At 31.0% G+C, this 17630-nt stretch overlaps 1 protein-coding gene across 6 annotated transcripts in view; it reads right to left on the bottom strand.

Annotated features, from left to right (window-relative positions):
- Positions 1-17630, bottom strand: part of LOC148612844 (uncharacterized) — a 107934-nt gene that overhangs the window by 6593 nt on the left and 83711 nt on the right. For 5 of the 6 annotated variants that reach the window (XM_088594668.1, XM_088594667.1, XM_088594669.1 and 2 more), the window contains 4 exons: positions 12872-12998; positions 8541-8665; positions 5405-5587; positions 4256-4402 (listed from right to left, as the gene is read on the bottom strand). In XM_088594668.1, the coding sequence (XP_088450794.1) occupies positions 4256-4402; positions 5405-5587; positions 8541-8665; positions 12872-12998 (582 nt within the window). Of the gene's footprint in view, positions 1-4255; positions 4403-5404; positions 5588-8540; positions 8666-12871; positions 12999-16542; positions 16778-17630 lie in introns of those variants that run through there. The other variant, XM_088594672.1, reaches the window with a different exon arrangement.

Here is a 17630-nt window from a genome sequence, read left to right as displayed (position 1 = left end):
TGAGGAGTTGTGTCCACAAGGTGTTCTTTTTGCAAATAATGTGAAAAATGAATAAAGTCCCATAACTCCCATAAAAATTGTCGAATCAAAATAGCGGTTAAGTATGGTGAACTACATATGGTGACAAACAATCCTACAAAATAGTCACTGAAAGTAATGGTAAATGGAAAGAGTCCAGGCTCTGATGGTTTTACTGCAGATTTTTACAAATTCTTTTGGAAATATATTGGTCCATTTCTTTTTTGTTCTCTGAAATTCGGATATGAATCAGGAACTTTTTCAGATTTTCAATATCAGGGAATTATTACTTGCATTCCAAAAGATGGTAAAGACAGACGTTTTATGAGCAATTGGAGACCTATTAGTTTATTAAACACTGATATAAAAATAACTTCCTCTGTAATTGCTTATAGAATGAAATCTGTATTACCATCTATTATTAGTGATACTCAAAAGGGATTTATTAAAAACAGATTTATAGGTGAGAATACTCGATTGTTGTATGATTTAATGCATTTTCTTGAACAGCATGACAAAACCAGTTTATTATTACTTGTGGATTTTGAAAAAGCATTTGATTTGATTGAATGGGAGTTTTTGAACAAAGCACTTAAAAGTTTCAATTTGGGTCCATCTGTTTCTAAGTGGCTGGAAATTTTCTATTTGAAGGCCAGAAGTTGTGTTATAAATAATGGTCATATGTCAGACTTTTTCAGTCTTGAGAGAGGCTGTCGACAAGGCGACCCCCTTTCACCTTATTTATTTATTATTGGAGTGGAATTACTTGCTATGAAGTTAAAGGCTAATAAGAATATTAAAGGCATTGAAATTAAAGATAATGGTACATTATTAAGTCAGTATGCTGATGACACTTTTCTTGTTCTGGATGGTAGTGAAGTTTCATTGAAAGAAACACTTGATTGTTTTGAGTCTTTTTATGAGGTATCTGGTTTAAAGATGAACACTTCCAAGACAAAGGTTGTTTGGGTTGGAAATAAAAAATATTCAAATCTCGTTCTTTGCCCGGATAAACATCTTCACTGGACACACTCAAATTTTAGAGTATTAGGAATTGATTTTTCTCTTGATCTTAATCGTATGTTAGATCTAAATTTTTCAAAAAAAATTAAAGAAGTATCTGCTATATTGAAGAGCTGGCAACACAGAAAACTTTCATTATTGGGTAAAATTACTGTAATTAAAACTCTAGCACTGCCAAAATTAATACATCTTTTAAGTTCACTGCCTAACTTACCTCAGTCAAAGTTAAAGGAGTTAAATTCCCTCTTTTACAGTTTTATATGGGATGGGAAACCTGATAAGATCAAACGGACCACTTTGATTGGTGATATAGCACAAGGGGGATTGAAGATGATACACCTGCAGTCTTTTACTAATTATATTAAAGTTTGTTGGATAAAGAGACTGATTAACAATTTGGATGGGGATTGGCAAAAATTACTTTAAATTATATCGTGATCTAAAAAACTATGGCAGTGATAGAGTTTTAAACCTCCAGAAAGAAAAACTAAAAGAAATAATGGATGTATTAACAAATCCATTCTGGAAAGATGTATTTGACAGTATGTATTTAGCAAAACCACGTACAAAAGTTTGTATTAAAGAAATTTTATCGTTAGATATTCTCAATTTTGTAGATATGTGTGATTCTCCTTTTTATGTTAAATGGAAACAATATGGTGTACAATATTGATCTAATTGATCCTCAGAACAAGAATTTTCGTATATTTCAACAAATGAAAACAGAAGATTAATACAAACAATTTTGTCAAATATTATAGTCTGATCTCAAATGTTCCAAAATGTTTTAAAGATCACATAAAAGAAAATACTGCAAATGTTAGTTTAGTATCATTTAATCCTGTTGACAATTTTTTTCAAAGGATTGTTACCAGCACAAAAGTGAAGTTTACATAAAATGATTTTATAGACAATGTTGTTCAGTTACCCATTGAAAAATTTTTGAAGTGGGAAGACTTACTTAGCTGTGATATTGTTAACTGGTCTAAATATTTTATTATTTTAAACAAAGCATGTAAGAATTCTTATTTACGAAATTTTCAGTTCAAATTGTTACATAGAATTATTCCAACAAATTCTTTCCTTTTCAAAATAAAATTGACAAACACAAACTTGTGTACTTTTTGTAATTCACAAGAGGAAACATTAGAACATTTGTTCTTTGATTGTCCAGAGGTTCTTCAATTTTGGACAGCTTTTACTCAACAGCTGAGGTTATATTATGCAGATTTTGTTTTTGATAAAGAGAAAGTATTACTTGGATTTAAGTATGAAACTTTGTTCATTAATTTATTATTTATAATTGCTAAAAATTACATTTACAAGTGTAAATTAAATGAACAAAAACCAAACATTACTGATCTAAAGTATATGATCAAGAGTTATCATTCAATGGAACTATATGTAGCAAAGAAAAATAATAAAGTTCCGGTAGTGGAAAGATTCTGGGCCCCTTTGCAATACATTTGTCCTAATTAATGTCTGTATCACATGTATTATTATAATTGTTATTACTGCTATCATTATTACGATTACTATTATTTTCTGTTGGTCATGGTATTAAATTAAGAGCATATCTACTATCAGTAAATTTCGATTTGCTATATGTATGATAGAGTGAATGCAAGTGTGAGTGAGTCAGATTTTAATATTACATACCATATCTTATTTCTTTCAATTTTTTCTCAGTTATATTTAAAAAAACATATTGTCAGATCGTTTACAATTATTATATCACCTTTAATCCCTGCCACACCCTAGTCAGGTGGTGATGTAAGGGTAGCTGTAAAATCCTGACTATTCAAAAATAAATAAAAGATTAAAAAAAACAAAAAAAAAACAATCCTACAAAATTTGGTCAAATTCCGTTCAGCCGTTTCTGAGGAGTTGTGTCCACAAGCTTCGGACGCACAGACAGACGGACGGACACCAGCATTTCTATTTCCCTGCTCCGCATTGCAGCGGGGGACAATAATATATCACTAAACCACTGTAATTGTAGAATAAGTTACCAACAAAATTACCAATCTGTGCACATTAAGAGCAAGTGTAATTAAAAGGTCAATTGAAAGGTTTTTCCCATCCGCATCAAAGCTGCTCTACTTCAAAGTAATTGAATAAATGCAATTACCTACTTAACAAATCGAACCATGTCCAAGTTGAAACAAAAGGGTAATCCCTGGCATAAGGAATGAAACAAGATGACTTACCTCTAGCATATATTCAAAATGGAAAGGTTTCTAACAATTATTAAATTTACAAAATAGTTCTTATACTTATAAGAAACATTAAGTTGTAAGTTTAGTAATGAAACATTTTTGCTCTCAATATCATCAAAAGCAATCCTATAATAAAGATACTTAAGACAGATCATACCTATTACACAGGGCATTCTTTTCTGTCATCTTGCAAATTCAAAAGACAATTATATTTTCTATGAACTAACAGAGTTTAAAATGATGAAAAAATAAAAAAAAAAGCCTCCATCAATGGGAGATAATTTTCAAAGGGGACATCATTGGCAGAGAATTTTAGTTTTTTAATATTGCAAGAAAATGATTTCAGTGACCCCCAGGTATCATTTTGAAATGTGAAAGAAAGTCTGTTAGGTGTTCTTTATATAAAGTTATAAGAAATTTTATCTACCAAATTTTTTAAAAGTTTGTAAAATATTGAAAATTCCAAACAGAATCCATGTAAGATGTATTAAAATGTTGGCTTTAATAAGGCTCAATTATCTCAAAATCAAGTTCAGTGACATAAGTTTTTTTTTAAATTGATATCCACAAAACACAAAATAATTCTACCATAACAAATCCAAAACAAAGAGAAGGGAATCTTTAATATTTCTAACAAGCATGCAAAGTTTGTTCTTGGTTCTCAAGCAATTTTTCATAAAGAATGTATTAGTTTTCACTAATTTAAAAAAAAAGTGATGGTGCCTTTTCTATTGCTCATATCCAGAAAAATGCCAAGGGAAATGATTTTTTTTTCTTTTTTACTGACATGGTAACACAGTGAATTAGGATGAGCCTCATATGACTAGAGAACTTCAGAACCAAGTAATTCACTTTGAAATGCCTAAAGACAAGGGCATAGCAAGAGTATCAGCAGTCCTTTAAGACTTGTATGAATATATAAGGATGTTCAAATTCCCCATCATTGTTTCCTTAACTGCTAAGGATATTATAACATGTGAACAGTCTTATTTTACCTGTAACTGTGACAAGGGAGGAAGAAGGTTTTCTGTTGACGTAGCAACACCATTGACCTTGATCTCTAACTCCTGTATCCTGGTAACCAGTTGAGCCATGTGTTCTAACAGGTCACGGTTATGGACAAGCAATTGATGAGATCTGGCCTAAAAAAGAAAAAGGCTTTATTCAAATATGTAAAAAATAATTGTGTAAAATAATCGATTGATTACTAGATGTAATTCAATGGATGTATTTTAAGGTAATATTATGTCTCTTTATCAATTTATTCTTCCGTTGATGCTGTTATGATAATATGCTTCATAACTTATTATAGAATGGGCAGTTAATTATTTAATGCTCCCTGTGAAATAACAATAGGATAATTAATTGGAAAGAGTGAATAACCAAAATATTATCATGAGTGCCGAAGAACGCCTGGATTTAGAGAGTGTATGTTCTGTGCACTAGTTAAATCTTCAAGCGTTCTGGCATGAGTGATCATATTTTGTTTATTCATAATAACCAATTGATTATCCTGTTTATTATATAGATTTTCTTCATAATTTATCAATATTTTCAATATGAATTTTTTATGAAGTTTTGATGTTTTGGCAGGAGAACAGTGAGAATTATCAAAATTTATTACACTGGGAACATTCGATAAAACACTGCTATCTATATAATTACTTTTAAATATTCACAAGTGAAATAAAATCTGTAATTTCACTTTTTGGAAATCTCAAATTTAAACATCACAGCACTTTTCTCCTCGGACATTAACTTCATCAGATGTCATTGATGATTTAAAATATCAATCTGTTGATAACATAATTAAAAATCTATTTGAAATAACAATACAATATTAAGAAAAGTTATATAAATAAAATAATCAATTGGTTATCATGAATAAGTAAATATAATTACATTACAGTGAAGAAAACACTTTGTGATTAAACTAGTGTATGGAACAAACAAATCTTGTTTTAGTTATTTATTCTATCCAATTATTTATCCTACGATTCTCTCATTCTCACTCCGTTATTTCCATTAAATCTCAATTAGAGAATTTCCTCAAATACTTCAACAACTGAAATGTTGAACAATCAGATGGCTTGAAATTGAAGAATTGATGAAAAACGCCAGATCTGAGGAGAATGCATCCAAACCTGTGCCTCTATTCTAGCTGCACTTTCAGCAGCCAGTTGGTCCTTCAGTAAATGGACTTGAGCAATAGCAAGCTGAGTCTGATGTTGCTGCATTTCAAGCTGAGCTCTCAGTAGTTGTATGTGGTGATGTGTTGTCAGTGGAATTCTCGTCTCTGGTTCTTCTAATGAATTGGTCTCTTTACCCTAAAACAAAAGAAACAATGAACATTAATGATAAATCAATGTAAAAAAATGTGTCTTCACAAAGAAATGTCCTTGTTGCCACCCATAAAATTTAAATGAGCAGAACACAAAAAAAGTTCTAGGATACTTTTACAGAAAACATGGACATTTTTGGTACATTTACTAACATGAAATATTCCTGAAAATATACCGTATGTAAAATTCAAGCTTGATAAAGATCTGAATTTTGACAAAAAATACAACAGAAAGGAACTTACATTAATAAAAATAAAAATTCAAAGCATTTTCCAACCCTACCTTTTTTAAGAAAATAGTCTAAATACTAAAAAAATGAAAACAAGAAACTTATAAAGTGTTTTTAAAGGTTTCATGAAAATGGGTGCAACTTCTACTGAGATAAAATATGTAAAATGTGAACCCCCCCTCTTTTTTAAGAACAACGTCACATTACTTTCAATCGTTAAATTTGAAATTTACAAAAAATGAAAGAGAGCTTCCATAAGAATTTAAATATGTAATTCAACAATGTTTAAATGTCCCACTGTTGCAAGTGTTTTTGAGTTACAGAACAGAAAATCACCCCATTTTTTGTACAAATAAAGTGTCATAACTCAAAAACGAAAAATTGGAAATTTATAAAAATCAAAAGGGAGCTCACATAGATAGAAAGAAGAGTTCTTACTTTTTCACATTAACTGGTGGCAGCATTTTTTGAGTAATTGTGTGAAGTGTCAACGACAGACTGACAGATGAATGGATGTACATTTATACCATAATACATCCCAATGAGAAAGACAGGCATATAAAAAAATGCAACTAATAGAAAGCTTTAATGCCTGAATACTTTGGCCCAAATTTAAGAAGTCAATAAGAGGGGGAAATAGCTGCCAAAAAAATTAATACACACAAAAAGTGTGTAGTAAAAGTGTTACAAAACAGGAATACATATAGAGGATTATCCTAAACTGCTTTTGTAAATATATGTATTTAGAATGTTCTAGTCAAAATGGGTGTTTGAAGTAGTAATTTTCAGTACAATGTCTGAAAATATTGACTTTGTCCTTTTCAAACCATATTTTACATGAAATGAAAGTGAACACATGCAAGTTAAAGATAGTTAATTATGTCAGTATCATAAACTGAATAAAATTTGGCATCACTGCAAGGTACAAGTAGTTGGAATAGTGTTTGCACTAAATCTTGCAGATTACAAGTAATTCATCTATTATTGATCTACTTTTTTCTCACTAAAGAGACAAAGTTTTTCCCCTTTTTTAGGCATGTGAGATTTCCTTGTCTCACCCATGGGTGATATAAAACATGTAATATTTTTTATGTCACAATAAAACGTTTCTAAGGAATTTCGGCAAGCAGTACATTCTAAATTTGCATACCTATGACAAAAGTAATTTTAAAAGTGAGAAAAAAAACCACTAGAAAATGCATGACCAGGAAATATAAGACACCCTTGGGTAAGATTTCGATGTTCTCTAACTGGGCAAAGCCTAGTTACAGACCTTGAAATCTTACCCTTGGGTGTCTGAGATTTCTATGTCTTGCACACTCAGATGTGTTAAGATTCTCAGTGTCCCATTCTGATGGTGCAGCACAAGTAGAACTTCTTTATAATAATACAAAATAAGTCTTTTCAATAAAAACAATATAACTTGAGAATACTGCAGTGTAAAATAAAATCAGAATCATCATTTCTTCAAATATTTCAAACATATCATAATATTTGAACTGAAAATGGCCTCAATGACCCTACCCCTATGTAAAGTTGTCATGATTGTCACCTAACAGTTCTAATGTCGACTTATGTAATAACAGAAACATGAAATGAAACAAGATTCTTATTTAATTAAATGTCTAAGACAGTAGTCTGCAGTCTGCAATACAAAGCAATTTTATTACAAAAAAAACTGCAAATAGAGGAAAAAATGCAACTGCCAAGTCTTTCTTAATCAGAATAATGACATATGGGTCCTTTATATGTTAAAGGAAATTGGAGGGCCACAGGTGGATGTAAGCTGCTAGACAAATTAAACTGGCCTTTGTTATGCTAGAAACCAATCAATCTGAAACATAATTTGCTGTTTATTGAAACAAGGAAGTAAAATAGGACTTAATCTTCTGTAGGGTACAATCAAGGTCTGTCAGAAAAAAAAAAGTTGCACAAGTTTTAGAGATGAAAATTAATATTAAATAAATTATTGCAATATTCTGATTTACTGCAAACATTGCCATTGGGTAAAAAGTTGCAATTAATAAAACTGACAGATTTAAAGTTAAACCAGGAGGGTCACAAGCACAGCATAGTAGACCAAGGGCCATATTACACAGCTGTACCAAGGATTTTCTTCTAGTGCAGACACTAGCATACTAACAGGAAGTATAAAACAGTCACCAAGTCTGCTTAAATCTAACCTTTCAGTTACACACAAATATACTTGACTGTTATAGCGTTATGGTAGCTTTGGCCAACAGTAGTTCCTGGGCTTATTTGAATGTTGTTTTTTTTTTTTTGTGTGTACAGATATGTGTACTTACTGGAATTTTTGTTGCCATGGTGAACAGTAGTTCCTGGGCTTGTTTGAATGCTTTTGTTTTGGTGTACAGATGTGTGTACTTACTGGAGTTTTTGTTGCCATGGTGTACAGTAGTTCCTGGGCTTCTTTAAATGCATTTGTTTTGGTGTACAGATGTGTACTTACTGGAGTTTTGGTTGCCATGGTGTACAGTAGTTCCTGGGCGTCTTTAAATGCATTTGTTTTGGTGTACAGATGTGTACTTACTGGAGGTTTGGTTGCCATGGCATACAGTAGTTCCTGGGCTTCTTTAAATGCATTTTTGGTGTACAGATGTGTATTTACTGGAGTTATGGTTGCTATGGTGTAAAGTAGTTCCTGAGCTTCTTTAAATGCATTTTTTTGGTGTACAGATGTGTACTTACTGGAGTTTTGGTTGCCATGGCATACAGTAGTTCCTGGGCTTGTTTGAATGCTTTCTCAGGAGTAGACATAGGTATACTGTTGTTATGGTTATGGTGACCTTTGTCTTTCTCTTTCATGCTTCTTACTAGAATAAAAATGTAAAATTTTAAAAGACTACTTTAGACACATACATCTTATTCTACCTGAATTGTAAAAATTGTAGAAAATGTGTGAAATTTTGGTTTTGGAAATGAAATTTATGCTACTCTTGAACAATTTCTCTAGTAATAAGAAATTACAAATCCCATCAACATTCATCAAATCTACGACTACTTGCACACTATATTCAATTGTATTGTAGACTGAATGCTCAAGGGAACAGTTTTACTGAGAAGAAACTAGAAGCTCACTTAGTGATATGTGTAATATTGCTCCTCTCCATAGAAACCATATTGGAATCAGCAAAAGTCATTCCGACGGAAAAAACAAAATAGGTGCACAATGGCATGTGATTAAGAATATGTGAAATTTTCATCACATTAAATTCAGCTGTTTTAGAGGAGTTGGGGATTAAAACTTGGTGCAAATAAACAAATGGACAGTAGGATCCCTTTAAGTCTCCAAGTTTTCAAGTGAGGGGTATAAAAAGTGTTCAAAATAAATCTTTTTTTTTTCCAAAACAGGAGGTACACATCTTCTATTTGTACATACTGTGCAATGTTTTAAAAATACTAGATAAATACTTTCTGAGTTACAGTATACACAAAGTAAGCACCCCCTAAGTATGATGAAAAGAGTACAGTGGCTACTGGATCTGCTTTTAATTTCAAAGGCAAAGGTAACTAGAAGTACTGTGAGCAAGCTCACTAAGAGAATAATCCTAGCTTCAAATGGACTTAAGTATAAAAAGATTGTTGGATTATCTCCCTTCGGAATCATCCAACAGAAATCATATTCCTTCATGCACATCTACATATAATACCAAATCTTCCTTTAAATTTCTTCAAAATCCCTTGACCAGTTTAGGGAGTTGCACTTACAAGGGCTTTACCATGTAAAACCCGTAATTTGGATCATCTCCTTTTGAAGTCCCCCCATCAGTTATTATACTCCCTAATGCACGCCTAAATATGATACCCAACCTTCCTATAAAATTACATTGAAATCCCTTAAGTGGTTTAGGAGGAGTTGCACTTACAAAGTTTTAACCTGTAAAACCCTCAATTTGGATCATCTCCCTTTGGATTCCCCTCATCAGTTATTATACTGCCTAATGCATGTCTAAATATGATGCCCAACCTTCCTATAAAATTACATTGAAATCCCTTTAGTGGTCTAGGAAGAGTTGCACTTACAAGGTTTCAGCATGTAAAACCGATAATTTTGATTATCTACCTTTAGAGTTCTCCATCTGTGATTATAGTCCTTCATGCACAATAACAAATAAAAGAAAGTGGGCAAAGAAAACAGACGATTTATCAGTGATTGCAAGAAGTTTTCATTTAAAGTTATCTAATTCTTGCAGGAAGTACATGGCCAAATTTAACAAAATAGTGATCCCAGATTAAGTAAGCCATGGTTCTTCAGATAAACTGGGTTGGAAAATCATTTAAAAAATTATCATCTCAAATTCTATTAAATAGCCTCAATCTTAGACCTATCAAAAATTTACAGAATTATGTAAACATTTTGATTTTTTACGTTATGAGCAACACTAAACTATTCACCAAAGTTTCTTGTTCATAACATACAGTCTCTTAAACTTTATTGGGTAAAAGAAGAAATCATGGACTGTCCATATTTTTCAACAGAATTTTAGAATGGATATGGTGAATATGAAGGTTTTCCTCAATTGTTTCTAATCTTGGTACACTGTCACAATTCAAAATTAATTTTAATAATAAAAAATATGTTGATATTTTGAACATAGATGAGTAACAATAAATAATTATAATTTCAACCCTGATGGATATGATTCCTCAAACAACTGAAAATCAAGACAAATTTAAAAATTTCACAAAAAGCCATTTAATTTTTTTTTTTAAATCTAAAGCTTTGATTTTGCTTATCAAACACAGAAACACTAATCATAATATGAATTTTGTTTCCAAAAACATTAATCAGTTTGCTAATTTATAAATATGGACTGACCTCTTTTCAAGATGAAAGCCATCCTGCTAACACAACAAGTGTTCTCGATACTATCTCAGTATACTTATCTAACCAACTCATCTTAAATAATTTAGATTCCACAAAGTTTGGCATCATTTTGATTGCTCGACATGCTGATTTAATTTTTTTTTTGTTTAACTTCCACAACTCTTTGGTTGCCATGGCAACCTTTTGAAATAAAATCGTGCTAATAGCATTGAATGCAGCAGCATTTTGATAATATACTCTCTGTTAGTCATTAGGAACTGATAACTATGTGATATTACATAATAAGTATAATTTACATAAAACATATACATCTTGGTGCCAATAACTGCCACAGTTCTTTGCTTTGAGTTATCTCCCTTTGTACATAATTTAGCTTAAATTTATACAAAACAAGGATTTTCTTTAAAAAGCCTAAAGACTATTTATATAAACTCAATAAATAAACTTTCAGATGCCAATATTCCTAATGAAGCCTTAAATTTCACAGTTGTTATCACTTTTGTCTAATGAAACTCCATTGGTTAAATTGCCATGGTTTAACAACATATGGCTGTCACATGATGTCAAAGTGAGCTCAATACCGACTGCATTGGATAAATCCTAAAAACCATACAACATCAAAACAACTAGAAAAACAAAAACAACAACAAAAACAAGACAAAACAAAACATAAGTTTATTAAAAACATATTGAAAGGGAGCTCACAACACTAGAAACAATTTACTTAAGTTTCATGAAAAATGATGGCAGCATTTTTGGAGTTATTGTGTGAAGTGTGAATAACAGACTAACAAAAACTGGTAATCCATAATATGTCTTGTCCAGAATGACAGGCATCTAAATGTTTATTTCAAAACATTGCTCAAAACCAAAAAGGATGAGTTACAAGGAATGACACTTAGTTTTTCATAATACTTCCAAAGAAAAATAATGCTTGCTTTGCTTTGTATCGTCTTGTTTTCCATGACCAATCAGAATCAAAGTCCTGATACGCACCAGGGGTTTTTGATTCTTGTCAACAAAATTTCAAAGATTATATGATGCTAAATAAAATAGTGTTCATACATTAAATTTTAAATACTACAACAGAACTGTACTTTTTAATATGTATAAACTGAAAGTTAATCTATACTACTGATCAAACTTCACACACATTTACATATTTTGTTCCATTTCACCTTTTCCCCCAATTTTAAATCTATCAAAAAGTTGATGTGCATTTATGTTCAAGAGCTATATTAACAGAGTATTTATCCTGTATAACAATTACACTTAAATAAAACCAACATCAGCTTATGAGAAAAATTTCCATAAAACAAGTTTTAAAAAAAATAGACTCTTTTATTCGATTTGAATTTTCCCGCCAATTTTACTTGGTAAAAATCACTGCTCTTCACTTCCTGTTTATAAATGGTAAAATATTAATGATATGATGGATAATTTGACTTATAAGTGTGTTAAAATGGAAATATTTAATACATTCTATCCTTTCAAACACATTACTGCAAGAAATAAATTCCCCAAAATGTAAAGTTATTACTAAATATCTTTCATGGCCAATAAGGAGTCCCTCAAATCTCAAGTTCATATGAAGACTAGATCTTAATTTTATTTGCATATATAAGAATATTTTCGAGCTGATAAATTGCAAGAAGATTATTTACTTGTTATAAAAGAGGTACTGAATGATATAAAAGAATTACATTTGGACTATATTTTTGTGTAGTGTTCAGAAATAGTAGGGAAGTTCCAGTGATAGATCTGTGACATAAGGTATTTTAATCAGGATCAAAAACATAATAATATACCACAAAGCCAAAGTGATATTGGTTGTGGTGGAACAGACAACATATAAAGATCATATAATCTTTTTTGTTCAATCTAATCATAAATACACAAGCTCAGCTTTTAATATAGATTTAATTAGTATCTACCCAGTACATTACTCATGCTGGTTTTTGACACATTTTTTTGTATTGACCCAGACATCTACTCTACATTACACAGATTGGGAGAGTAAAAAATTATTTTGTCCATTATTGACAAATATAAAAATAATAAAGACACTCCTGTTTTCAAACAACTGGTCATAAGATGACAGCTACATAATATTAAGATTGTGGTTTGGTTTTAATCAGACAGGACGTCTATAGCATTTCCCTCCCTTTTCTGGATAAGCAGGGTATCTTACAGTTTTCCTGGTCACAACTATCAGGGAATCCCGTTGACTGGTCATCAGATTGGGCCGACTGGATGCTGATTTTATGACACACTTCAAATGCTTGACCTATGGTCCGTACAATACGCATGGCTTGGCTCTGAAAAAAAAAATTAATGTATCAGACTTGAATTTAAGTGAAAGTTTTTGTAAGTATCAGGCAAAATGGGAAAAATCAGGTTTTTGACAGAGTTATCTGCCTTTGAAATGTTCATTTTCAGTGCATTTCAATGAAATTATAATATATTATAATATGGAAAGTTCTGTCTGTTTTCCTCGATTCTGAAGGCACAAATAGTGTTTCCTTATACCAAGTTCCACCCAGTGCCTGATATTTACAGAGACTGACACTTAATTAGATTCAACAGCTAACTTTTAAGGTCCGTAAACAGTGAGCGGTTGAATCTCAAAAAGCAATCAACACCTTCCTTTGTATGGAACTTTGTGCTACAATTTCAAAGAGATCAATATACTTTTACTCATAATATTGGTTGGAAATTGGAAAAACCTTGTTTCAGCCCTTTGCAGCCCCTTATCCTTAAATCATTCAGGTCATAACCCTTAAAATCTAACCAAGTACAGACCTTTGTGTTAAACAATATTGAGCGTATGATTTTATGGATATCCATGTATACTAGAGTTACACAGTTAAATTTCATGAAATGCTTGCTTTTGGTCCTTTTTAGTTCAATATATCTAAATAGTTATGACCCCAAAAACTAATATAAACCTTCATTTTGAATAATGGAACCTCATTCTGAAACTTAATTAAACCATTTTAAGTATTAACATAACAATTTAATTTCAGCAGTAACACGGTTTCTGATTGGATCAAAAATTTTGTTTATCATTTCATACACCAAGTTTTGTAATGACTGTGATGTCGTCAAACTTTTCTAATGATTAACTTGTTGAATTTTGTTACTTAACTTAAATTATAAGGAATGACTGCTATACATTTTTGGTGTATTTGAAATAACCTCAATGCCCATTATGCATACTTTGAAATAGCCTTCTAAGCAGGTTATTCAGTGTGCATCACATGATTGAGGTTATTTCTTCAAAGACCAAAAAATATAACTCATTCCTTAATTGCTGGGAAACCAAGTGTCTCTGAAAGAGGACCACAACCATACCACCACACAATACCATTGTTCAATCCAAATATTTTGCTGTTGTACTATGATTTCAAAATGAGAACTTGTTAATTATAGTGGTCAAAAGCTTGTCACATTTTTCCTCTGGTTTTTGAATTTACAAATGAATAGAACACATCACATATATAATATCTATTTTATGTTTAATACTGACAGCCAGTCTACATTGAGTTCATTTAATGTAATTAAAGCACAAACTTGGGAGTTGGAACAATTGAGTTAAGAGGCTGTCCATTTAAAAACCAAGTAGTTCCTATGGCACAAGGTAAATTTTATCCAATGGAATTTTTTGTTTCATGTAATGTTTATATCATATGTAAACAGGCAAAATTATTTCACATGATTTTCACACAAATTTCATATAATTTTCACTTGAATTGAGCAAATAAACTAAGTGACAGAGTTCACATGAAATTTGGGTGAATGGAGTCTTCACATGAAATTCACACAAAATGTTCATATGAAATTCGTATTTAGTGAATTTCACATGAAAATCATGTTAACATGTGAAGCTCGATTAACATGAATTTCACGTGAAAAATATTTGCCTGTGTATGTCCAATAGTACATAGATTTTTTTTTTTAAAATCGACAATGGATAGCTCAGAAAATGATTTTACAGTTCTCTAAGGAAGCAACCAAATTTTGCAAGAAATGAAAGAGTTATCTCCCTTTTTCAATGAATTTCAAAGCTTCCTATGTAATTTATTTCTTTTTAACTGTTGCAGACAATCTTAAACCAATATCCAACTTTGAGAAAGGATACATTTGCGATATGAAATAGATGACAATTTCTTAAAAACAAAATTTGTCATGAGCCAACCACTGCCTAGTTTTTTGTGTGGACACCTTCTTCATTATGGAGCAGTCTAAGGTTAGACTAATCAAACTAATAGGGAGTAACCATTTGGAAGGGACATTTTTGCTGTTCCTAGCTGTATATATTAACTTATGGAGTAACAAGTTTTCTGATTGGATAAAACGTTTTCAGTCACATAGACATTGTTTCACCATGAGAAAGTGATTTTCTGATAAAAAAAAATTGGATACTGAAATTAAGTTATAAGGCTACCTTGCCATTAATGCTAGTGGTGCACAGTTGAAAAGAATTCACTACACAAATTATTAAGGGTGACCCACATGACTGAAGTTACTTCTAAATAGATAGAAAAAAAAATGTTTTTTTTTTTCATTGGACGAAAGTGATACCAATAATGAAATTCAAGGCTCCATTAAATAGGGGCATAGGTGTCCAGAATATTGTCAATCAGGTTTATATATTGAATTATGACTAATCTTTTATAACTGAATAATTGGAAATAGCTAACTTGTTGAACCAATTAAGTAACTGAGTTAAGAAAGGTATAAATGTAGCACAGCGTTCACACAGGTAACCAAATAAATTTGGAATAAAAAAAAGCAAGAAAATGCCTCGGCTATCTTTTTGACAGACAGAGTTTGTTTTTAATTTATTCCTGAAAAAAAAACTATCATTAATAATTTTCGTACTAAATTGTTCTATGTAGTATTCTACTACAGGTACAACTTCAATACGTTCCCTCTCTATAGGATCAAATGTTTTCTCCCATTGTATAATTTCAAACTTTTTTTCCAACAAACTTAACACTCAATCTTCAATCATAACTAATTTAAAGGTAATATTTTAAGTTTCATATCAAAGAGCCAAGTCAAAGAGCCGATTCCTATTTTTTTTCATTGAATTATGACAAAGGTAAAACTTAACAATACTAGTTAATCAACAATATTTATTTTCTCATTGCTGATGAAGGAGAAGGTAGAATAAGGACATCATTTCTAAATTCCATAATAATTCCATTTCAAAATAATATGATGCTTCAGTATTCAGTTTTATGGAAACCTATTATGATTCAATAACAACAAAACTAGAAAAATGATTATTTTCAATTGTTATTTGTTAAAGCCATATAAAAAAAAACGATTTAGACTTCTACCAAAGGGACATATAGAAAACAAAGACTCCTACCAAAGGGACATAGAGAAAACAATTTAGGGTCTGATTAGTGGAAGCACTCTAAAATGAAAAAAAAAATGGTCAAAAAATTGCTCAGTTTCAGCAGATTTGATAGAAAATTAACACATTTGCTCAATTGGGGATATTACATTTTCAATGGTTGAAAGACAATATACTATAAATGTGATAAAATCAGCTCATTTATTCATTTAATTAACCTTTTAAACAACAGACATTTATAATTTTCAATTATACATGGGACCAGTATTGGCCATATAATACCAGTCCTTTTCAACTTCAATATTCAAAGTTCAATCCTTATTTAAAAACCAGGGAAACTTTGTCTAATATTTTATCATAAAAATTGAAACGTCAACTATGCTTATTTAGTTTTGATCATAGTAAGGTTTAAGATATTTCTATCATTCAAACCCTTAATAAAAATAAATCTCAAGTGACATAAGAAAGGAAAACAAAAAATAACAAGCACTAACCTTTTTCGAAGATTTTGGAATCTTGTATCCATGACAACAAGCCATTATTTCAAGAAAGTTGCAAACAAAGGAGGCAAAAAATGAAAGTTTTCCAGTTTTATCACTCAAGGACTTTCATCAATTTTATCTCACGTTATCTAGAATTCATCTGATAATCAAAATTCCAAAACAAAAAATCTCAGACATAACAAAAAGTTATAAAAAAAATTAGAAAAATAATGCTTGATGCTGTTGAATGCACATATAGTGTTTATCACAGATTAGGTGCAGAACAAAGAAGAAGTGAAGAAACAGATGGGCAAATTGATGTGGTATAGAATTAATTGCTTTTGAAGCTAGAAGAAGATGAATATTGACAACCAAAGAGTTGTAAACATCTGTCGATTCAGAGAGGTCAAGCTTCAAGGTTATTTTTGGGAATGCAGGGATGTGCATTACATACAGATTCTCCTTGATTCTCAATGGGATTACAACATTTCTCCACTCTAGATAGTTAGATATTAGATTTTAACCCATGATCTTAAGCTTATATTCTTTTGATTTCCGCTAGAATCTTGGTTCCCTTGATTACTCTTTCATAAACCCAACTAAAAACTGTGGTCAAATGCAGGCACCTCAGGACCGTCAATTGGGTTTGTTCCAGGTAATATAATTGTAGTCTACATGCCCAAAGATAGCAAGGATTTTACCTTAGAAGAACATTATCTTGGCATCTCGTAAATCTTGTTTGCTTACTTTTTTTGCTATGTTGCTTGCCAAAGGAAATAAAATTAATAAGCCATTAAAACAATCTTGAGTTAAAACATTAGATTAAAATCAAAAAATCTCTACCCAAGACAGGATTTATGCACTCAAGTATGCATGAGATACTGCAAGATAATGAAAGTTTGTTAACATTAACTTGGTAAATTTTCAGCAATTATGTGCAAGTTATTAACTTATAAACACACACATGGACACTGAAAGGTAAATGGATTAGTACAAAAATCAATTTTAGCCCCTAAACCCATTCCAAGTTATTAAAAGAAATTTTATACAAGATGTTTTTAATTTTACTACTTTCATATCACTCAGATAGTTTCTTGCAA

This window comes from Perna viridis, chromosome 7, assembly GCF_037379345.1.
Source record: "Perna viridis isolate PV_CMFRI_1.1 ecotype Kerala chromosome 7, ASM3737934v1, whole genome shotgun sequence".
Lineage (NCBI taxonomy): Eukaryota > Metazoa > Mollusca > Bivalvia > Mytilida > Mytilidae > Perna > Perna viridis.
This window is presented reverse-complemented; position numbering and strand designations above follow the sequence as displayed.